This window comes from Gadus morhua, chromosome 12, assembly GCF_902167405.1.
Source record: "Gadus morhua chromosome 12, gadMor3.0, whole genome shotgun sequence".
Classification (NCBI taxonomy): Eukaryota; Metazoa; Chordata; class Actinopteri; order Gadiformes; family Gadidae; genus Gadus; species Gadus morhua.
In genome coordinates, this window is record NC_044059.1 from 13,471,182 (window position 1) to 13,489,693 (window position 18,512).

Genomic DNA, 18,512 nt, shown 5'->3' on the forward strand with positions numbered 1-18,512 from the left:
GAGGGAGGGAGAGAGAGAGAGAGAGGGGGAGGGAGAGAGGGAGGTGAGGGAGCAGGAGGAGGAGGATGAGGAGGGGTTGAAGTCTTCAGAGGCTCTCTCCTCCTCAGTAACCACTCAGAGGGTAGGAGCTATCTCAGGGTACGGGGGAACAGCTTCAGCCCTGGGATGGACCATGAGAGCGCTCCTCAGCTGGGGGCCCTGGAGTCCGTCTAAGAGCTTCTGCAAACACTCAGAGCCCCCTCCCCGGGGGGATGGCCCCTCCACTACATGAGTCAGTGAGCACTCAATGTAGGATGAAGGGTTTTCAGCTCAGGTTTTGGTCTGGTCCGGACCCAGTCTGGTCCTGGTCCTGGTCCCGGTCTGGTCCGGACCCGGTCTGGTCCCGGTCTGGTCCTGGTCCCGGTCTGGTCTGGACCTGGTCTGGTCCTGGTCCTGATCTGGTCTGGTCCTGGTCTGGTCTGGTCCTGGTCTGGTCTGGTCTGGTCTGGTCCTGGTCTGGTCTGGTCCTGGTCTGGTCCTGGTCCTGATCCGGTCTGGTCCCGGTCTGGTCTGGTCCCGGTCTTCATCAAGGGGGGTTTCTGTGTTCCAGAGGAAGCCCAAGGTGCCCCCCGGCCCGGTGGGCTGCCTCTCCGTCCCCAAGGAGAGCCCGGCCGGCCCCGGGACGCTGCTGTCAACAGGTGAGACCGCAGGGGGCCCCCTGTCCACATGGTAACCCTGTTACCACGGTAACCCTGTCCCCGTCCCCATGGTAACCCTGTCCTCGTCCCCAGGGTAACCCTGTTACCACAGTAACCCCATCCGCATCCACACTCTAGCCTGTCCCCATCGTAACCCCCTCCCCTTGATAACTGTGTGTGTGTGCGTGTGCGTGTGCGTCCTCCCAGTGTGTGTGTACGTGAACAAGCAGGGTGACTGCGGCCCCCAGCTGGACCGGAAGCAGGTCCAGCGGCTCCCGGACCGCTTCGGGCCCGGCCCGGTGAACCTGGTGCTCCAGCAGGTGGTCCAGTCCTGCCTGGACTGCTCCTACCAGCCCAAGCTGCTGCTGGCCGCCCTGCAGACCCACTCCGGGTCCGGGGAGGTGGTCCGAGGTACGCGCGTCTCGGGAGGTACAGTGGGTTGGCTGCTGGCCGGAGGGTCGCTGGTTCGATCCCGCATAGTGCCGCCCTGCGTTCCAGGAGGAGATGGTAGCATGGGGCGCCCCGGTGGGCCCAGTCCCGACCGCAGCCACCCCGGTCCCATTCTGCCTGCGGCCCTTTGCTGCCTGTCCTCCCTCTGTCTGGGGGGCTGCAGTGGGGGTCACTAACCGGTCTGTGGGTCTGTCTGGGGGGCTGCAGTGGGGGTCACTAACTGCTCTGTCGGTCTGTCTGGGGGGCTGCAGTGGGGGTCACTAACCGGTCTGTCCGGGGGGGCTGCAGTGGGGGTCACTAACCGGTCTGTCCGGGGGGGCTGCAGTGGGGGTCACTAACCGGTCGGTGGGTCTGTCTGGGGGGCTGCAGTGGGGGTCACTAACCGGTCTGTCTGGGGGGCTGCAGTGGGGGTCACTAACCGGTCTGTCCCGGTCTGTCCTGCAGTGCGGACGGACGGCGGCGTGTGTCTGGTGAAGCTGCCCTCGGCCTCCAGCGCGTCCTTCGTGCTGCGCTTCCTGGAGACGGTGTGCCTCCACCTGCAGGGAGACAACCTGTTCAGCAGCCAGCCCTTCAGGACCTACCAGTCAGGTACCGCTCAGCAGGACGCTGGTTAGCACGAGGCTGGTTAGCATGAGGCTGGTTAGCATGGGGCTACCCTGTGTTCCAGTGAGAGATGGTTAGCCTAGTTAGCATGGTGCTGCGCTGTGTTCCAGTGAGAGATGGTTAGCCTAGTTAGCATGGTGCTGCGCTGTGTTCCAGTGAGAGATGGTTAGCATAGTTAGCATGGTGCTGCGCTGTGTTCCAGTGAGAGATGGTTAGCCTAGTTAGCATGGTGCTGCGCTGTGTTCCAGTGAGAGATGGTTAGCCCAGTTAGCATGGTGCTGCGCTGTGTTCCAGTGAGAGATGGTTAGCCTAGCTAGCATGGTGCTGCGCTGTGTTCCACTGAGAGATGGTTAGCCTAGTTAGCATGGTGCTGCGCTGTGTTCCAGTGAGAGATGGTTAGCATAGTTAGCATGGTGCTGCGCTGTGTTCCAGTGAGAGATGGTTAGCCTAGTTAGCATGGTGCTGCGCTGTGTTCCAGTGAGAGATGGTTAGCCTAGTTAGCATGGTGCTGCGCTGTGTTCCAGTGAGAGATGGTTAGCCTAGTTAGCATGGCGCTGCGCTGTGTTCCAGTGAGAGATGGTTAGCATAGTTAGCATGGTGCTGCGCTGTGTTCCAGTGAGAGATGGTTAGCCTAGTTAGCATGGTGCTGCGCTGTGTTCCAGTGAGAGATGGTTAGCCTAGTTAGCATGGTGCTGCGCTGTGTTCCAGTGAGAGATGGTTAGCCTAGTTAGCATGGTGCTGCGCTGTGTTCCAGTGAGAGATGGTTAGCCTAGTTAGCATGGTGCTGTGCTGTGTTCCAGTGAAGGAGGAGGTGCTGGAGGCCCCGTCCCTGTCCCTGCGGCCCGGTAAGCGCGGCCTGTCGGGGGTCTCCCCGCCGTACGCCGCCTCCCTGTCCCCCAAACACCTCTGCAGCGACGCCCACCCCTCAGAAGGTAGGACACACACACACACACACACACACACACACACACACACACACACACACACACACACACACACACACACACATCACGCACCACAAACATATACACACATGCAAACACACACACACGCACAATTACGGGTCCAACTGAGATTCAGAGACCCCCCAGGTCTAACTGAGACCCCCCAGGTCTAACTGAGTCCCCCCAGGTCTAACTGAGTCCCCCCCCCCCCAGCAGAGACGCTGCCCCCCGGTGAGGGCGGCCCGCTGAAGGAGGCGTGGTTCATGGACTCGGCCTCCGGCTCCATGACCCCGCTGAGCCCCCGCCCCCACGCCGACTACCACCCCTACTACCCCCGGGGGGGGGCGGCCCTCCGGAGGTCCTCCTCCCACCCCCCAGAGACCGCCTCCTCCACCGCCCTCCGCAGGGTGGAAGGTACGCACCGCCGTATTATTATGGGATGGCCCCATACCCGTTGTGGGGGGGGCGGCATGTGTCTCGAGACACGTGGGGCGAGACCCCTCACCCTGACTGCTCCTGACGGGGTGTGAGTGTGTGCATGAACGGGTGAATGTTGTTGAGTTAGCATAGTGCTACCCTGTGTTCCAGTGAGAGATGGTTAGCATTGTGCTAGCTAGCATAGTGCTACGCTATGTTCCAGTGAGATATGGTTAGCATTGTGCTAGTTAGCATTGTGCTACGCTGTGTTCCAGTGAGAAGTGGTTAGCATTGTGCTAGTTAGCATTGTGCTACGCTTTGTTCCAGTGAGAAGTGGTTAGCATTGTGCTAGTTAGCATAGTGCTACGCTTTGTTCCAGTGAGCAGTGGTTAGCATTGTGCTAGTTAGCATTGTGCTAGACTGTGTTCTGAGCCTAAAGAGTCTCCCCCCCCCCCCCCCCCCCCCCAGCTGCCAGCTCCACCACGGGCCCCGAGCCCACGGTCCCTGAGAGGGAGGGGCCCGGCCGGAGCCCCGCCTCCTGGTCCATCCTGGAGGTCATGCAGTTCGTGAGGGAGGCGGACCCCGCGGCGCTGGGGCCCCACGCGGAGCTCTTCAGGAAACACGTGAGCCTGGGAGAGCGGGGGTTCTGGTTGTGTGTGCGTGGCTCCTCATGTTGTGCGTGCGTGGTTCCTTATGTTGTGTGTGTGTGGTTCCTCATGTTGTGGTTGTGTGTGCGTGGTTCCTCATGTTGTGGTTGTGTGTGCGTGGTTCCTTATGTTGTGGGTGCGTGGTTCCTCATGTTGTGTGTGCGTGGTTCCTCCTGTTGTGGTTGTGTGTGCATGGTTCCCCATGTTGTGTGTGCGTGGTTCCTCATGGTGTGGTTGTGTGTGCGTGGTTCCTCATGTTGTGGTTGTGTGTGCGTGGTTCCTTATGTTGTGGGTGCGTGGTTCCTCATGTTGTGTGTGCGTGGTTCCTCATGTTGTGTGTGCGTGGTTCCTCATGGTGTGGTTGTGTGTGCGTGGTTCCTCATGGTGTGGTTGTGTGTGCGTGGTTCCTTATGTTGTGTGTGCGTGGTTCATTATGTTGTGTGTGCGTGGTTCCTTATGTTGTGTGTGCGTGGTTCCTCATGTTGTGGTTGTGTGTGCGTGGTTCCTCATGTTGTGCGTGCGTGGTTCCTCATGGTGTGTGTGTGGTTCCTCATGTTGTGCGTGCGTGGTTCCTCATGTTGTGGTTGTGTGCAGGAGATCGACGGCAAGGCGCTGATGCTGCTGCGGAGCGACATGGTGATGAAGTACATGGGGCTGAAGCTAGGCCCCGCCCTCAAGCTCTGCCACCACATCGAGAGGCTGCGGGGGGGCAAGCCCTGACGTAACCTGGGCCCCGCCCACACACCTAGGCCCCGCCCACACACCTGGGCCGGCCCTCAAGCCCTTAACCACACCTGACAGACACACACCTGACAGACGCACACCTGACAGACGCACACCTGACAGACGCACACCTGACGGACACACACCTGACGGACACACACCTGACGGACACACACCTGGGCCCCGCCCTCAAGCCCTGACACACACCTGAGAGCACACACATGGGCCCCGCCCACACACCTGGGCCCTGCCCACACACCTGGGCCCCGCCCTCAAGCCCTGACACACACCTGCCAGCACACACACGTCCTGCAGATGCAGGCCGGAGCTCCACAACCCAGAGACGGTCTGAGTAGGAAGGAAGGAGGAGCCGCCTCAGTGGTTCCTCCTCTTCCTCCTCCTCCGTTAGCACAGTGGTTCCTCCTCCTCCTCTCCCTCCTCCTCCGTTAGCTCAGTGGTTCCTCCTCCTCTTCCTCCTCCTCCTCCGTTAGCTCAGTGGTTCCTGCTCCTCTTCCTCCTCTTCCTTCTTCGTTAGCTCAGTGGTTCCTGCTCCTCCTCTTCCTCCGTTAGCTCAGTGGTTCCTGCTGCTCCTCCTCCTCTTCCTCTGTTAGCTCAGTGGTTCCTGCTCCTCCTCCTCCTCTTCCTCCTCCGTTAGCTCAGTGGTTCCGGCTCCTCCTCTTCCTCCGTTAGCTCAGTGGTTCCTGCTCCTCCTCCTCCTCCTCCTCCTCATATGTCTCTGTCTTAACGAGGTCTCCACACTCCGTTCTGCTCGTTAAGCTGAGCTAGGTCCCACCCCCCGCCCCCAGCCTGCTGCTTGGACCGGGTCTGGTCTAGGGGGTCCCAGGTGGTCCTGGATCCTCCAGACCTGTCCCGGCTCAGCCCCCTCTGGTGGATTAATTTATTTCAGTATGGATTGTTACAGACGTGCACAACTTTTAAAAAGGGCTTCATTATGAGGTTTACCAGTCCTGACCTCTGACCTCTGAGTGCCCCACGTTGACCTTTCACCTTCCTGGCCTCGATGGAGACAGAGTTCCACACGTCCGTGGGTTTCACCACGGACCCCCCCCCCACCCGTGTACATTTTGTAGAAAGTAAATATTTTAAAAGATGCCACGTATATACATTGTATGTGTATGATGTGTTTATATAGAGATGTAGGGTCGATGGAGTCCTTCAGCGTTCTTAATGAGATGGCCTTCCCCTACTTCGGTCCGGTCTCAGGGGGAAGAGGGCTTCAGCGTACCTTTGGTACGTACAACGCGTTCCACTTCCTCCTGGGACCTGACCTGGCGTGCCATACGATATGCAACACAGAATCCAGTGCTGTTAACCAGAGCGTCTCTGACACATGTCTACGCGGCGAATGTCACCTGTTCATGACCTTGTTTGTAACACCAAAGAAATGTCATCATGCGTTTTATGATGTTGAATATTTTCTATTTTATAAATGCTCTAAAAGAGGTTTTGTTTTGTGTGTCGTGTTTGTTGGGGCGCTGACCTGTCCACACCACCGCGTCACGGCTCTGGTTTCATTCTCGTGGAGTTGTGGAGTTTGACTGCTGACCAGGTGCTCATGAATCAAATATGAATGAGCCGTCAGGATGGATGTTGACAGCTCATGTTTCTGGGAGCGCTTTAAGCCGGGGGTTCCCAACATTTTTTGTTCCCAGGACACATATCCAAAGAAATTGACGGTTAGGTAGTCAATTTGAATGGCTTGATTTTATGATGCATTATGATTGTTTTTCAAGATGGTTTATTTTTCTTATTCACAACAATTTAAGCAACAGCAATTAAATGCCCGAGTCTCAGGCTCCCTTCAACAATGCAGCAATATAAAATAATACAATTTAGAAGGGCAACAAGAAAAGTCTCCTGAGTCTTAAACAAACTAAACAAATCACAACGTTTCCCTTTTCTCCACTACAAGTAAGTGTATGGAGTCTGGGTTATTGTTGTTTTATTATTATTATTCTGTTAGCCTTCTCTGGAAATACTCAAGGCCCGGTTCCGCGGCCCGGGGGTTGGGAGCCCCTGGCTTAAGAGACGTGTCGTTCTCTGGTATTGATGACGGATCAGACGACCACTTGGTTCAAACGTCTTTATTTAACAAACCGTCCACCGAGATGACAGCAGCCCGCCCTCTGGGCAGAGGACATCAACCGTCATCCGCTCTCCAACAGCCAAGGCAGGTTCTTATTTTGGTTTCTGAAGAAGTCACGTTAAACCTTTTCTCCGTTTATCTTTCGATTTGCGTTAAATACTTTGAGAAGACGTGTTTGGCTGATTTTATTGACTGCATATTAAAAACGACGCAGGAGGGAATCGCCCCTCCCTTCACAGACAGAAAGGGCAGAAAGTGCAAAATGATAAATAAACTAACACACGACACTCATTGAATCACACAACGTTCATGAACTCTAAGATAGAAAACATTAAAAATAGTAGAAATTACATAAAACTATTCCAAGTTTGGTGTATTTACAGTACACTTCTTATAAGAAGACTGAATAACCATGTGTATTCATAATACCCAGAGCCAGGTCACTGCCCTGGTTTAATAACCTCTGTCTTGGTCATTTAAAGTAAAGTGAACTTAGCTATGTTGACTACACTCCAGATTTCATTAAAACCGCTGTTTTGATTCGATTCTGTCAATGACTTGAGCAAATAGGATTTGTTTTCTAGTAGTTTGTAGCGTAAATCATAAAGCACCCTGTTCAGCCTGATTTAGATTTTGGGGATTTGAGATTTTTCTCTTACTATTGGTCAGTTTCTGCTCTAAGAGCACGTTCATAATACACTTCAAACACGCACATGTCCAACAGGACTCAGCAACGCCTCCTGACCTAAGGACTCCTTCAGGGCTGGGAGCAGCGTCCTCATCACCTAGCTGCTTCACAACCAGCGGCTCACAGTAGAACAGTGCTTCACAAGAATGCAAAAGCATGATTAAAACAATTACAATAAATAAATAATTAGCAATACAAAGATTCGTCCTTGGTTTCTAGTGCCAGGTCGTCCAGGCAGGCGTCCACGGTCCTCTGTCTGCGTGGACCCGACCTGAGGGGTCCAGACCTCCACCGACGACACAGAGTCTCCCCCGCCCCCCCCTGGAGGGACACCGCGTCTCCCCCGTCCCCCCCTCACTTCCTGGGGAGGTACGCGGCGAGGCGCTGCTTCTTGATGGGGACGAGGTGGATCTCCTGGGCGCTGACCTTCTTCAGCTTGACGGCCCGGCTCTTGGCCAGCTTCCGGTGGGCGTTCCCCGAGTCAGGCGGGTCCCCCTGGCCGCGGGCCGCCGCCCCCCCGCACAGCTGCTGCAGGGCGGCCCCGCCCCCCGCCGCCTGGGCGCCGTCCCGCTTGATGGAGAAGTTCTTGGTGGACACCCCTGACAGACCCTTCAGCTTCCCGCAGAGGATGGCAGGGATGGCGTCCTTCACCGACACGATGACCTTGGCGGTCTGCGAGGTGCCGACCAGCTCCAGCTTGCCCGCGGCGCCCGCCCCCCCCGCCCCGCCCTCCACCAGCCACTTGTGTTTGCGGCTGAACTCGAGCGACGCTGTCAGGCCGCGCAGCAGCGTGGAGCCCACGCCCCCGGAGCACTCCACCGGCCGCAGGACGCCCAGCGCCAGGGCGGCGGTCCCGCTGTCGTGCGTCGCCCTGTGGGCGACGCACGACAGCGGGACCGCCGCCCTGGGCACCGACAGGTCCAGCACGTCGTCCTGCAGACAGGGGGGCTCCAGCTTGGGCTGCAGGGGGCAGGTCCGCACCGACAGGTCCAGGGCCTCCCCGTCGGCGGGGGGCGGCGAGGACGGGGCGAGAGGCGGCGGTCCGGCGGCGGCGGCGGCGGGGAGCGACGGCGAGGGGGGGGCGGCGGCGGCGGCGGTCTGCGTGCCCCGGCTCACGGTGCAGACGGCTCGGGGCACGCTGCCCTTGGAGTCCTCGGCCGGGGGCACGGGGACGGGGATGGGCAGCGGGATGGGCAGGGGCACCGGCAGGGGGATGACCACCGGGTACGGGACCAGCAGCGTGGCGGGGGGCACCAGAGGGGCCAGCGGCGAGCTGTAGGGGTGCGACCCCGGAGGAGGAGGAGCGAAGAAGGTGGCGTTGGCGAAGGAGTCCGCCGGCGCCGGGCCGGGACCCGCCTGGAACGAGGAGGAGCCGGTCTGGGACGAGAAGAGGTCCTGCAGGAGGGCGGCGAAGGCCGGGTTCTGGAGCAGGGCGAGCACGTTGGCGTCCTGGAAGTGGCCCCCCCCCGAGGGCTTCTGGTCGAGTGGCGGCGGCGGCGGCGGGCCGAAGGAGAGCGAGGCGTTCTGGATCAGCATGTTGCTCTGCAGCGGGAGGCCCTGGGGCAGGAGGCCCTGGGGCAGGAGGCCCTGGGGCAGCAGACCGGAGCCCAGGTGCTGGAGCAGCTGCTGGTCCAGGACCAGGGGCAGCGAGAGCGCCCCCCCGCCCGTCAGGAAGCAGGGCGACGCCCCCATCGGGCCCAGCGGGGCGCCGGCCCCCCCGGCCATCTGCAGGTGGATGGGCAGCATGAGGGGCCCCTCGCCCAGGCAGTAGGGCTGCAGCACGCCGGGGCCTCCCACCTTGAGGGCCACGCCCCCCTGGCTGGCAGAGGCGGCGGGGGAGGGAGGGGTCTCCACCAGGGTGGGCGGGGCTCCCCCCTTGGTCGGCCCGCTGGGGGACACCTCCCAGGAGTCGGCGTCCTCCACCTTCCCGGCCGTCTCCTCTCCCGCGCGGCCGCCGTCGGGCTGGGGGTTCGCCATGGTTACCGGAGAGTCTGGGTTATCGGGGTTCACTGGAGCGGCGCGACGAGGAGCTCAGAGGCGGCGGGCTGGTCCCATCAGGGGGTTATCTGGAACAGAGCAGGGGGCCGGATGGAGCTTAGTTTACATTTAGGGCACTCAGCAGACGCTGTTACCCAAAGAGACTTACTATTAGTACATTTATCACAAGAAGAGAAACCACAGCATATATGTGTCAGTACAGTAAGGATGGTCAGCCAACCAAGTGCCAAGCACTTAAAATCTATTAGGTTAACCCATTCCCCGTGTACAACACAGACAGTTAGGATAATTCCCCCTTTCAGGCTGATATCAGCCGACTGATTCTGTTTCTGTTCCATTCATTGTCCTGCAGTCTCACCAGACCGTCTCTGGCCGACTGGGCTCTGGTCACCTTTTATTTAGACAAAAGGGCCACAGTCCTACCTGTTCGGGTGAGAGTAGACTACCTAACGAGCTCCACACTACTACCTGTTCAGGTGAGAGTAGACTACCTAACGAGCTCCACACTCCTACCTGTTCAGGTGAGAGTAGACCCCTAACGAGCTCTACACTCCTACCTGTTCAGGTGAGAGTAGACTGGTTAACGAGGGCCACACTCCTACCTGTTCAGGTGAGAGTAGACCCCTAACGAGCTCCACACTCCTACCTGTTCAGGTGAGAGCAGACCCCCTAACAAGCTCTACACTCCTACCTGTTCAGGTGAGAGTAGACCCCTAACGAGCTCTACACTCCTACCTGTTCAGGTGAGAGTAGACCCCCTAACGAGGGCCACACTCCTACCTGTTTAGGTTAAGGAGAAGACTGGTTAACAAGGGCCAGGTGGGGGTGAACTGTTCCCCGTCCAGGTAAACATCTGCCTCTTAACATTAGAAAGGAATCTGCACACCATACTGCCAATAGGACGGACAATCAACCAACAGAAACAAAGTGCAAGAGACAGCAGGAACACCAAGATTTCATCAATCAATATTGATTATCAATCAAGGAATTGTTCAGACTATTGAATGTTAGGTATTGATTATGCTAATATCTCTCTATCTGTCTCTCCGCCTCCCTCAGTCTTTCTCTCTGCCTCCATCTCTCTTCTGAACTAAAACATTGTCTCTAATGTAGTTGCTATATAGTACTGTACTTCTTATTTATAATTGCTGATACATTGAATCAAACCTGGACATAAAACATGTCAACATTGCCCATGAAGATGGTTGTGGTTCCCAGCAGGCTAAATGAGCTGACCTCAAAAAACCAGAGAGCAGGGGATGGAGACATCACCACCATGCTGCCGCAAGACACGGGACAATAGGAGCAGTGAGGAGGAGGGAGGGGAGGAGCAGGAGGAGCAGGAGGAGGAGGAGCAGGAGGAGCAGGAGGAGGAGGAGGGAGGGGAGGAGGAGGAGGAGCAGGAGGAGCAGGAGGAGGAGGAGCAGGAGGAGGAGGAGGAGGAGCAGGAGGAGCAGGAGGAGGAGGAGGAGGAGGAGCAGGAGGAGGAGGAGGAGGAGAGGAGGAGGAGGAGGAGCAGGAGGAGCAGGAGCAGGAGGAGGAGGAGGGAGAGGAGGAGGAGCAGGAGGAGGAGAGAGAGGAGGGAGAGGAGGAGGAGGAAGAGCAGGAGGAGGAGGAGGAGGAGGAGGAAGTTGCGGAGGGTCTAAAGGTCATCGCCCAGACAACCTTCCACTCCAGTGAACTCTCTCCAGCCCGGTATATCAACCCAGCGTCTACTAGGAGACCACCTTCACCCCCGGCTGCTGCCTCACGTGACCCGGACCCCAGCGGACCGGGTCCCAGCAGGGGGTCCAAGCGGGGGGGCCCAGTAGACACAACACAATGTAACACAATGACACAAAACAACACAACACAATGACACAACATAACACAATGACATAAAACAACACTACACAACACAATGACGCAACAAAACAACACAATGACACAACACAATGCCTAAACACAACAACACAATGACACAATAATACAACACAACCCAATTACACAATGACACATCACAACACAAAGGACATGGTGAGGATGAAAGGGTCCTGTGTAGACCAGGTCCCTGCTGTGGACCAGGTCCCTGCTGTGGACCAGGTCCCTGCTGTGGACCAGATCCCTGCTGTGGACCAGGTCCCTGCTGTGGACCAGATCCCTGCTGTGGACCAGGTCCCTGCTGTGGACCAGGTCCTGTGTGGACCAGGTCCCTGCTGTGGACCAGGTCCCTGCTGTGGACCAGGTCCTGTGTGGACCAGCTCTCTGCTGTGGACCACGTCCCTGATGTGGACCAGCTCTCTGCTGTGGACCAGCTCCTTGCTGTGGACCAGGTCCCTGCTGTGGACCAGGTCCCTGCTGGGGACCAGCTCCCTGCTGTGGACCAGCTCTCTGCTGTGGGCCAGGTCCCTGCTGTGGACCAGGTCCCTGCTGTGGACCAGGTCCCTGCTGTAGACCAGCTCGCTGCTGTGGACCAGGTCCAGTGTAGACCAGCTCCCTGCTGAAGACCAGGACCCTGCTGTGGACCACACCGACCCCTATCTCCCGATCGGGTTCCCCCAGACCTCCGACTGAATCCTGGAGGTTCAGATGGAGGTCTGAAGCCATCTATTCACCCTCACACGCGAGACCCCCTCCTCAGACGGACTGACGCGTCTGCTAGTGTCTGATGATGGTGATGGGGGGGGTCTGAGACCAGCTCCTCTACCCTGCTGTAGACCAGACCCAGCCCTCCCCGGACCACATTCACCCTCACACGCACCCCCCTGCCTCAGACGGCTCGACGCGTCTGTTAGTCTCTAATGATGGTGATGAGAGGATGACGGTACCAGCCTACCGTCATGTGTGTGTGCGTGAGTGCGTGAGTGTGTGTGTGAGCGACGCGCCTGACGCGCATGGCCGCGGATAATTCGGACATTCTCCGTATTAAAGACATCAAAGGGTTCCTCACCTCCCGGTCCGACGCGCAGGTTCGAATCCCTTCATGACAAAATCCACCGCGTCAAAGCAGAACCCTCAGACGCACCCGGACGCTCATGGAGAGGGTTGATGAGGAGCGCGTTCACGTCCCGGCGGGGACGCGCAGAGGCAACAGCTGCGCGCGCAGCCCTAGACTGATAAGGGCCCGCCCCCCCCGGTTTAGGATCAGCCAGGCGGCGCTTTGATCCAATCCTGCATCCGCGACCGTCCCCCCGTCCTTCATGGATCACATCCCGGGGCCAATACCACTAGCACTAGAACACTTCATACTTACACTTTATCACTATGCACATTACCACTGTTTTAGTTTCTCTACTTATTAGGGGTCCAAGCCAACAGGTTGGATCCCTATTGTTTTTGTAAGGATTTTTATTATACTTCCCATCTAGAAGTGGTACCACAGCCCAAACCGTAAATGGTGCACACGCGCCAATTGCATCACTAGATCCAGGTCCGTGAACACTACGCAGACGACAAAATCCAGACATGCCGGCCACTAGGTGGCGCTATACCAAGGAATACGCGTTTTGGGCTATAACTCCCACACCGAACCTCCCAGAGTCCAAAAACTTGTACACACAGATGCACTGGAGTCTGCTGCATCTTTTGGCCTAGGCCACGCCCATTTGCGTCTGGAAATATTTTTCGCAAAATCGCGAAAACCGCAAAACAGTTTTTTCCCTACTCCTCCCACATTTCTTCACCAATCGACACCAAACTTTGCACACGACATCTTCAGACGCACACGCAAAGAATGCATGAAACACTTTTTTGATGCGACCTTTGACGACGAAACGGTAGCGTTTTGAATATTGGTTTATGAGCTAAATTAGACGTGGAAAATCAAAAATCCAAAGAAATCCAAAATTAGACATCGGAACGAGTCCAAATTGTGCACACATGTTGGTGCTAACCTTAATGTCGTACGATAAAAATTTCGGAAAATTTCGCCATTAGGGGGCGCAATAAACGAGGAAATTGTATATCTTCTACAAAATTTCGCCGCGAAAACGCTACACTGACTTCTCGCTACTCCTACCACAGTCAAATCCTTTGAATCCACAGGTTCAGGGTAGCGTTTTGAACACATGCTTCACGTTGTGCCGGCGAAACGCACATTTCTTGTCGCGTTGTGCCGGCGAAATGCACACTTCTTGGACCCCTGCATAACTGCTTGCAGTTCTAGTTATTAATTACTTTATTTTAATTTATTATTATTATTATTATTTATAATTGTGGTCTATTGATGCTGCTACTTATTTTATTTATATTATTTTGTTACTTATCTTTGTATACTTGCTAACCTCGTATTGTTGCTGCTACGCGGCTGTTGAGGAACCCAGCCTAAGAACTGTGCTGTTGCGTACAATAAGATGTTATAAAGCACCTCTGATTCTGATCTTGCGGGCTGAGCCTCCTGCTGGCCTGTCTCCACAGACTCCCACATCATGATGAGCAGAACCATTCATAACACGGACTACATTTATCAAGACAAGGCAGCAGGCTGCTTTATTGACCAGGGGGGATAATAAATAGCCATTAATCCCCGTTGTGCGCTGATACATGTGATACGAGCCGTGATGGCTGATGTGGAAACGCTCCTCGATAATCAGGTTGTGAACAGGAAGCCGGGGTGGGGGGGGGGGGGGGGGGGGGTTATTGTGTGGCAGGCTGGGGGAGGGGTGGGGGAGAGAGGATGGGAGGGGGTGATGTCGGGGAGCAGCTGTAGATGATGGGGAGGGCCCCACGGCCCCAGGGGCGTCACTATCACCCCCAGCCAGCCCGGGGCCTCGCTAGGGGCCCCGCATTGTTCTGCTAGGAGGCTCCTTCATAACTATATCACACGCACACACACACGCACGCACGCACGCACGCACACACACACACACACACACACGCACGCACGCACGCATATGCACACACACTTACACACACACACACACACACACACACACACACACACACACACACACACACACACACACACACACACACACACACACACACACACACACACACACACACACACACACACGCACGCATATGCACACACACGTACACACACCAATCAAATATGCATTAGATTCACAGATGGAAATCAGGTTTCAGGAGAACAGAATGATGTTTAAATGAGTTAAACAATCGTGTTCCTCCACAGAGGAGGACTGTGACACTCAGCCAATTATAATATATAACTATTATAATATAATATCACAGCCTATTATAATACAACACAGCCTTATAAACCTATTATAATATAACACAGCCTGTTATAGTACAAATGATGATTATTATAATATTGTGTTTTCACATCGCACCTTTCAGGGGAACTAAGGATCGTTTGAACATAGGAGAAAACAAAAGATTATCAATGGAAATATCAGGGTAAAATAGGTTTATATATAATCCATATTAAAATTTAAACACGTGTAGCACACGTCAATAGACGAACACATGAGACCGTTGTCCTTGAAGCTTAAAAACATCTACACTGAGTTGGAGGAACGACCTCCAAACTATCAGCTGTCCCACCAAGAAAATACAGTCACTAAAACAATAACATAAACGTTAGTTTATAGATATAGAACAATAATATATACGTAAGTGTCCAGATATGGACGTTGATCTGATATACTTTTTGTTTTATTAGTATTCGTTTTGAGTTTCCAGTGATTTGATGTTTGAGAACATTAGGATGTGATAAACAAGTGAACCTCAGACCAGAACTAAAGATTAGATCAGAATGTTCCCAGTCAAAACAAGACGCCGTGTGTCTGGGTTCAATGCTCCTCTCCAGCCTTGACTATAGTGTCGTCAGCCTCGCGGTGTCCCGTCCTGGTCTCTCATTCACCCACAGCGCCGCCCAGTGGCTGCACGCTGAAACTACACTTCGCCGTTCAATACTCGAGCAGACTTGGGCGGCATGTTGCTCAGGAGGTAGAGCGGGTCGGCTGGTAACTCGAAGGTTGCTAGTTCGATCCCCGGCCTGACTGCTCCTGACAAGCTGGCTTTCGCCCTGCGTGGCTGACTCCACTGTTGGTGTGAATGTGTGCCTGAATGGGTGAATGTTGGGCGCTTTGAGCGGCAACTTGGAAAAGCGCTGTATAAATGCATCCATTTACCATTTAACATTGTTATTTTTTATTTTGTTTATAGACTTACTTTGGTGAGCAAATATCTGTCTTACTCTCTCGAACACCAACATAAATGTGAAAAGCTGTCCAACTGAAACAATGACAATTACAGAAAATGAAGTCTGGTTTTTCAAAGCAGTCACATTTATTGTCGTTTCTTTATACATTTCTAAACAACCGTTTGTGTCGATTGTTTGATAAAATCTGCAATGGAAATTTCATGAATGCTTACTAAAAATAAATACAGGACAACATGTAGCACTGCTCAAAAATATACAGAAGTTTTAAAATCAATGTAAACTTTAAAAACAATTACTTACAAAAAGGAAAAAAAATCAACAACTTTTGCAGCAGTTTCAAAAGTCATGTATTTACAAGTTTGTACAAAAACAATAGAAAAACTTGTGGTGAGAATCAACCGAAGAGTCTCGTCCAACTGAAACAGCTTCCTCGTACCGAAGACGATGATCTAGCGTAACTTTAGCGTTTGTCGTCCGAACTCTAAACCACGCTAAGAAAGAGGCTAACACTAAACCAGTACGTCGAAGGATTTCAAGAGTCTACTCTGATTATTCATCTAAATCATAATAATAAAATTCTCCTGGGAACCGCGTGATAAATATCCCAATGAGAAAAGGAGACAAAATAAAGGTTCACAACAACAATAACCACTGGATCAGTGCAAAAAGTCTCAGTACATGTAGTATTGGAATGGAGCCTGGCTCTGTGTGCCAGTACAGATGTATCTGTACCATTAAAGATGCCTCTGTACCATTACAGCTACATCTGTACCATTACAGATACAGCTGTACAGATACAGATGTATCTGTTACCTTCAAAGATACAGCTGTACAGATAACTCCAGAACCAGGGGCCGGTATTGGTTTCAGTACCAGGGGCCGGTATCGGTTCTGGTACCAGGGGCCAGTATTGGTTGCAGTATCAGGGGCCGGTATTGGTTCTGGTACCAGGGGCCAGTATTGGTTTCAGTACCAGGGGCCGGTATTGGTTCTGGTACCAGGGGCCGGTATTGGTTTCAGTACCAGGGGCCGGTATTGGTTCTGGTACCAGGGGCCAGTATTGGTTGCAGTACCAGGGGCCGGTATTGGTTCTGGTACCAGGGGCCAGTATTGGTTTCATTACCAGGGGCCGGTATTGGTTCCGGTTCACCATACCAGGCAGAGGATGCTGCTAACCCTGTTCCCAGCCAGATGGTGCTCTGGTGTTCCCAGCCCGGTGGTTCTCAGGTGCGTCAGAGCCCGGTGGTGCTCTGGTGCGTCAGAGCCCGGTGGTTCTGTGGTGCGTCAGAGCCCGGTGGTTCTGTGAGGTGTGTATTCAGTACGACAGCATTCTGTGAGGTGGAGCTAGCGGACATCCAGAGAGCCGTCTGACAGGTGCACCGTAGGCAGTACAGTGTTCTAGGCGCCTGGTTAGTCCTCAGGGACACAGAGTGACTACAGGGTCCAAGGGTTCGTACCGTCGTGTGCGCAGGGAACAGCTCCTACTATGAAGATGTGGTGATAGTGTATGATAACATACATGTTGGTCATGTGTTTTAGCTTATGATTACTTATAAATTGCTTTTAAATAGCGTGCATACCTTTCACCAGAACCAGTGTCTTTGTATTGCTAAGTCACACAAACAGAATAAGTCTCTTGATAAAATATGTTTTTAAAAATATGTGTATCTCACTTTGTACTTTGTCGAAAGATTGCATACTAAGGTTTAGCTCTCAGCCAATTAGAAAGACAAGTCAATAGTTGTAACCTTTCAATTTCTGAAAGTATTCGCTACAAAGAAATATAAACTTCAACCCATCACGTTTTTTTATAGAAATCCTCAACTCTCAGACCAGACCGTCAACCAATCACAGCCGACCTCCAAACTACTTTCCAATGACATCAACATCGTTTTTTTCACTGACTTATAAAACTCTTAAAAACATACACACCCTCCCTCCTCTCCCTCCTCTCACCCCACCCTCCCTCCTCTCCCTCCTCTCAGCCCACCCTCCCTCCTCTCACCCCACCCTCCCCCCTCTCACCCCCTCTCCCTCCTCTCCCCCGACTCCAGTCTGCAGCCTCCGACGTCCTGCTAACGTTCTGCTAACGTTCTGCTAACGTCCTGCTAGCAATCTGATAACGTTCTGCTAATGTTCTGCTAACGTTCTGCTAACGTCCTGCTAACGTTCTGCTAGCATTCTGATAACGTTCTGCTAACGTTCTGCTAGCATTCTGATAACGTTCTGCTAACGTATTGCTAGCATTCTGCTAAAATTCTTATTAATGTTCTGCTAACGTTCTGTTAATATTCTGCGAACGTTCTGCTTACGTTCTATTAGCATTCTGCTAATATTCTTCTGATGTTCTGCTGTTTAAGTTGTGATTACATCGGTTACATTCCTGAAATTTCTGTTAGCATTCTGCTAACGTTCTGCTCACGTTCTGCTAACGTTCTGCCCTTGTTCTTCTTACGTTATTCAATCTGTTCTATCAAGTTTGTGAAGACAATTTGGGGGTTGTCAATTTACAAGAGAGGTACAGATCCCAAAGTATCTGTACATTCAGAACAGTTCAAAAGCTTACAAAGTGTACCTTTATGTTCAAACCGCCGTACTGTATTATACTCATTATATATTTGATGTGTTATAAAAATAATGTCTTTAGAAAGTCATTGTATAACCGGCCTATTGCATAACACAGTAGCTGGGTGGTGGGGCACCATTTATTTAGTTTTTTTTCTGGTTGCCTAGAGACGGGCATTCACAGAATACCGGTCCTGATAGAGTCCTTTGCGTTTTCGTGGTGTTGATAAAAGTCGTAACACTCTAAAATATAGATTTAATTTCCTTAATTCATAGTTAATATTTGACAGTTGCTCACTGTCATTTTAAAAACCCATCGTTCACTACCATTTATAACCCGGGTCACTATCCGAACACAGGAAGGCCGTTCCCTACAGCCCCAAGGGGGGTCTGAGACTGTGGGGGGGGGGGCAGCGGGGGTCTGAGACTGTGGGGGGGTCTGAGACTGTGGGGGGGGGGGCAGCGGGGGTCTGAGACTGTGGGGGGGGGGTCTGAGACTATGGGGGGGGGGGGGGGGCAGCGGGGGTCTGAGACTATGGGGGGGGGGGGGGGGCAGCGGGGGTCTGAGACTGTGGGGGGGG

At 53.8% G+C, this 18,512-nt stretch overlaps 2 protein-coding genes across 4 annotated transcripts in view; one reads left to right on the forward strand and one right to left on the reverse strand.

Moving 5' to 3' along the window:
• LOC115555339 (sex comb on midleg-like protein 2) overlaps positions 1 to 5,926 on the forward strand; it is a 16,144-nt gene extending 10,218 nt beyond the window's left edge. For 2 of the 3 annotated variants that reach the window (XM_030372151.1, XM_030372152.1), the window contains exons 10-16: positions 590 to 677; positions 885 to 1,088; positions 1,572 to 1,715; positions 2,531 to 2,662; positions 2,888 to 3,088; positions 3,560 to 3,714; positions 4,333 to 5,926. In XM_030372151.1, coding sequence (XP_030228011.1) covers positions 590 to 677; positions 885 to 1,088; positions 1,572 to 1,715; positions 2,531 to 2,662; positions 2,888 to 3,088; positions 3,560 to 3,714; positions 4,333 to 4,458 — 1,050 coding nt within the window. In that variant the 3' untranslated portion in view covers positions 4,459 to 5,926. The remainder of the gene's footprint in view (positions 1 to 589; positions 678 to 884; positions 1,089 to 1,571; positions 1,716 to 2,530; positions 2,663 to 2,887; positions 3,089 to 3,559; positions 3,715 to 4,332) is intronic. The other variant, XM_030372153.1, reaches the window with a different exon arrangement.
• Positions 5,927 to 6,551: 625 nt separating this feature from the next.
• Positions 6,552 to 12,303, reverse strand: rai2 (retinoic acid induced 2). Its single transcript, XM_030372155.1, has 2 exons — positions 12,184 to 12,303; positions 6,552 to 9,322 (listed from the first exon to the last, which is right to left on the reverse strand). The coding sequence occupies exon 2, from the start codon at positions 9,231 to 9,233 to the stop codon at positions 7,611 to 7,613; it is 1,623 nt and encodes a 540-aa protein (XP_030228015.1). The 5' UTR covers positions 9,234 to 9,322; positions 12,184 to 12,303; the 3' UTR covers positions 6,552 to 7,610.
• Positions 12,304 to 18,512: the final 6,209 nt, after the last annotated feature.